Source organism: Lactuca saligna, chromosome 4 (assembly GCF_052625555.1).
Source record: "Lactuca saligna cultivar CGN05327 chromosome 4, ASM5262555v1, whole genome shotgun sequence".
NCBI lineage: Eukaryota > Viridiplantae > Streptophyta > Magnoliopsida > Asterales > Asteraceae > Lactuca > Lactuca saligna.
In genome coordinates this window covers 14453397-14458028 of record NC_136420.1, presented here as the reverse complement: position 1 = coordinate 14458028, position 4632 = coordinate 14453397, and the positions used below count along the sequence as shown (strand labels likewise).

At 34.3% G+C, this 4632-nt stretch overlaps 1 protein-coding gene across 1 annotated transcript; it reads left to right on the top strand.

The window, feature by feature from the left end:
• The first annotated feature begins 625 nt into the window (after window positions 1-625).
• On the top strand, window positions 626-3974 carry LOC145041281 (uncharacterized). The gene is made up of 9 exons (XM_078989291.1): window positions 626-1220; window positions 1546-1683; window positions 1923-2249; window positions 2341-2462; window positions 2554-2686; window positions 2753-2882; window positions 2999-3078; window positions 3179-3313; window positions 3405-3974. The coding sequence occupies exons 1-9, from the start codon at window positions 771-773 to the stop codon at window positions 3639-3641; spliced, it is 1752 nt and encodes a 583-aa protein (XP_078845417.1). The 5' UTR covers window positions 626-770; the 3' UTR covers window positions 3642-3974.
• Window positions 3975-4632: the final 658 nt, after the last annotated feature.

The window sequence follows — 4632 nt, the reverse complement described above, 5'->3', positions numbered from 1 at the left end:
ATTAGTGTTGCAGCATAAGAGAGACACAAAGCAGAAATGAGTGTGACGTCATGTCATGAGAATTCCTAAAGATGGATTTAGATACAAACTGATCGAGTGATAGAATGAAAGAGAGTACACAATTGGTGTTGAACTGATACGATGGTAACTAATCTCTGATGACTGTGTTTTATATAATCCGGAAACAACGAAGTTAACAAAAAATGCTTTGAAAAAACAACAATGATTTTTTTTGAATATTTTGGAAATTTCAATGGTATTTTTTATACTAAAAAAATAATGGTATTTTTTGAACATTTTTGAAACTTTGTTACTTTTTTAAGACATTTTTCTGTTACCTGCAGTAACCGGTTACCCACAAGGTTTTATTTGAACATATGTGTACTTTGTTGGTATTTCATATATAAAAAATATACTTCAATGGTATTTTGTGTACTAAAAAAGAAATTATAGTTTTTTTTTTTTTTTTTTTTAATATTTTTAACATTTTACCAAAATCAACATATCGTCCTGAAAAAACAAAAAAACCGTAAATTTTTTACCCAAAAATAAATAAAAACCAGTCGGCCCAATTGTAATTCGACATGTCTGCTAGAGCCATGGTCAACACTATTTGTTAGTCAAACTTGGAGTCTCCTACTCAACACAACTCACCCACACAGCGTTTGCCCATATCGTGTTTCCGCATCAAGATCCCGATCTCTGCGCTCTGATCATCTTTCCCTTTCTCCGAATCTATCCCTATCTTCTTCTATAATCCAATTCCAGAAATGGAGTTCGAATCCAACAATATTTCTGAAGACAACAACAACAATCACGGATGGCAGAAGGTTACTTACGCTAAGAAGAACAGGAAGAATCAGCCTAAGCAGCAGGTGCCTCAACCGAAGGCGCTTCCAAACGGATCCGTCGTCGCCGGTAATGATAATGTGTTCACTGCTATTGAGAAGAAATCGGAGGAGCGTAGGAAGGTTATAGAAGCACAGAGATTGTCGATTTATGATCCTGCTCCTCCTCCAGTTAAATCGTCAAGGAAGAAGAACTACTCCGATTATGAGGACAGCGATGAAGAGGTTGTTGCCAATGGTGTGGCTGGGAATGATGATGTTGAGGAGAAGAAGAAGAAACCTAAGAAAGTAAAGAAACCTAAGGTCACAATTGCGGAAGCGGCGGAGAAGATCGATGTCGACGACCTGGCTAGTTTTCTGTTGGAGGTGACGGTGAGTGAATTTTATATGTTTATTTTCTACAATTCAATGTTTTGATTGAGGTTTCTCTCATTACCAGTTAAAATTCAACTGATTTGCGTATTGTATAGGCTTCGATCGGAACGGGAAGATATGCAATTGTGACATTTCTCTGTAGTTTTTTGTTTAGATTCAGCTTTAATTACTGTGTAATTTATCAAAGTTTAGTATAGTTCTAGGATAAAAATTATTGTCAATATGGTTGTAGATTACATACACAACTTCATTCTCACACAATTTGATTTTTAGTTGAAATATAGGAAACTAATCTTTATAACTTCTGTGTATGTGTTCATAGACTTCATTCGAGGCACAACAAGATATACAGTTGATGAGGTTTGCCGACTATTATGGACGTGCATTTTCTGGCGTGACTGCTTCACAATTTCCCTGGGTGAAGTTATTGAGAGAATCTCCTGTTGCAAAGGTTGCAGATGTAAGTTCTCCTCTTAGACTTCATATAATGTAATTCAAAAGGATTCGAACTTATGCTGCCAAATTTTAGTCCCTGTGAGTGTGTTCTCTACTAATTAACATGATATCATGGTATAAAGACTTTGAAATCTGAATAATTCAAACTGTTTGTGTATGATTCAGCACCTTTTGTATCAAAATATACACATTTACTGTTTTCCATACACACAAAGCTTCTAATCCACTTTCTCTCAAATGCAGAATCCCGTGTCACATATTCCTGAGGCTGTTTACAAAACCTCAGTTGATTGGATCAACAAACTATCCATGGAAGCCCTTAGTTCTTTTCTCCTTTGGTCCTTAGACAGCATTCTTGCTGACTTTGAAATTCAACAAGGTGGCTCAAAGGGATCCAAGAAAGTTGCCCAAAAAACACCCTCAAAATCTCAGGTGGGTCTGTTTGTAGTATTAGCAATGGTGTTACGAAGGAAGCCCGATACGGTAATTACCGTTTTGCCCTCTCTAAAAGAAACCCCAAAGTATCTTGGACAAGACAAGCTCCCAATTATTGTCTGGATGGTAGCTCAAGTAAGTAAATAACTCCATATCTATTTCTTCTTCCATAATAAATCACCACAAACTATTACCAATAATCTAATTTAATTTTTTTAATATGCAGGCATCACAAGGGGACCTAGCTGTTGGGTTATACTTATGGTCACATTTAATATTACCTATAGTTGGGACAAAATCAGGGTCCAACCCACAAACCAGGGATCTAATTTTGCAGTTAGTGGAAAGGTTTTAATTCATCTTTCTTTACCTTTTATTTGTTTCTTGACTTCGTGAGACTTTCAAATTCATGACATAATTTTTGATATTATGTTATTAGGATTCTATCTGCTCCAAAGGCAATGGCTATTTTAGTAAATGGTGCAGTGAGGAAAGGGGAGCGTTTAATGCCACCATCAGCACTTGACCTTCTTTTGAGAGTCACATTCCCTTCATCTTCAGCTCGTGTTAAGGTGTGCTGACATCATCATTCTATAACGAGTAATTTTGAGGTTTTAATTGATGGTTTTGTTGTGTAGGCAACTGAAAGATTTGAAGCTGTGTATCCTACACTGAAGAAGGTGGCTCTTGCTGGTTCCCCTGGAAGCAAAGCCATGAAACAAGTTTCTCAACAGATTTTGACTGTTTCTTTGAAAGCTTCTGGAGAAGGTAAAGTAGTGTTTTGGTGTTCAGTTATCAAAGAGGGAATGGAATTGAGCATTCCATTCCATCAAACTTCCAAGATAACCCAAAATTCTAATTCCTTTATATTGTTTTTTTTTCAGGCATACCTGAGCTATCCCGTGAAGCTTCTAGTATTTTTATCTGGTGCTTAACTCAAAACCCTGATTGTTGCAAGCAATGGGTGAGTTGTAATTCTCATCAAACAGTTTAGTACTTACATATTTTTTTTTATTTTTTTTTTTTTATATGAAATTATATAAATCAATATCAAATATCAACAGGAAAAGGTGTATTTGGATAATCTAGAAGCAAGCATTGTTGTTTTAAAAAGGCTCAATGAGCAATGGAAGGAGTTATCTCTAAACAAGCCATCTCTTGAGGCCCTCACTCAAACTCTTAGAAGTTTTAAAACCAAGGTATCATAATTTTTAAAAAATAAATTTCAGTTTCTTTTATTAAAATAACAACGTACGAATTAGTTAATTAATCATTTAATCCCTTCTCTAGAACGAAAAGGGGATGAAAGAGGGTGAGAAATCCAGTGATCAAACACCATACAAGGAAGCAGATAAGTATTGTAAGGTGTTATTGGGGAGGCTATCACGCGGGTGGGGGTGCGTGAAAGCTACCGTGTTCCTCGTTGTTGCGGTTGGTGTGGGGGCCACATTCCTGCCTTCAAATACATTGGAGTCGTTGGATTGGAACAAGTTATCTGAAATGTTAAACATCCAGCGGTTTGTCTAAGGTGACTGACATATAGAGTGTATCGGATTAATAAAAAGAGAGAATGAGGTATCTTTTTATTTATCCTTTTTTTTTTTTTTTTTTATCTTTTCCTTTAGAATTGAAGTTTAAAAGTACTAAAAATAGATGTAGTTTAAACTAATCACAAAGTGATGTTTTCTAGTTCTTTTTGACGTTTTAAATTATTATGTGAGTTTTACATGGGTGATGGAAGTGAACTTGTTAACGAGGACTTAGTTTCCCATCAACCATTTTGAAGTCCAAAAATACTTGGTCACATTGCTGTTTTTGTTCTTGAATCATTATAATACAAACCTTTAAGATTGGTGTAAAGTATTAATTGTTTAATAATTTAATTTCAGATTATAAATCAAATAAATCCAGTTAATACTTTTCGACATTGGGTTCAAAGACTTTCCACGATTTCAAGGAATGTCACATGGAATTTTATTTTCAATAATCAATTCTGTCCATAGAAATTTTTAGCTAAGTCTGGATAATGCCAAATGAAACAACAGTAACCGCAGTTATGCATTTTTTTTTACCTTGCTTTATGTCATCTTGTTAACGTGTAGGACAGTTCATTTTGTTTGATATCTAGGAAAGTAGGAATGAATATACGAAAAATCAAAACCAAGACAATTATTTGTATAATTATTGTAATGAGTCCAAACGAGTGTCACGTAAATCTTGTACAAAAAAAAGTACATTAACATCTAATCGGATGGATACGTTATTTGAATCAAGCCGATTCTTTTGGATTATAATCATTATATAAGCAAGCGTATTTATAGGAAATAATAATAATGATAGCTATAGAGAAGCTGTTAAGAAAATGGGATAATCATTACAATTTTGATGGAGATCACATATAAATTTAAAAGTGAAAATTGAAATAAGAAAATTAATAATTTAAATTAAAAAAAGATTATATTGAACGAAAAGGGGATATTTACCTTGCTTAAAGATCAAGTTCTCCTTTTGTTTTAAT

Coding starts and splice junctions, on each gene's coding strand:
- LOC145041281 (XM_078989291.1), top strand. CDS start 771: ATGGAGTTCGAATCCAACAATATTTCTGAAGACAACAACAACAATCAC. Junction 1,221..1,545: donor GTTTTCTGTTGGAGGTGACG/GTGAGTGAATTT, acceptor ATGTGTTCATAG/ACTTCATTCGAGGCACAACA. Junction 3,079..3,178: donor CTGATTGTTGCAAGCAATGG/GTGAGTTGTAAT, acceptor AAATATCAACAG/GAAAAGGTGTATTTGGATAA.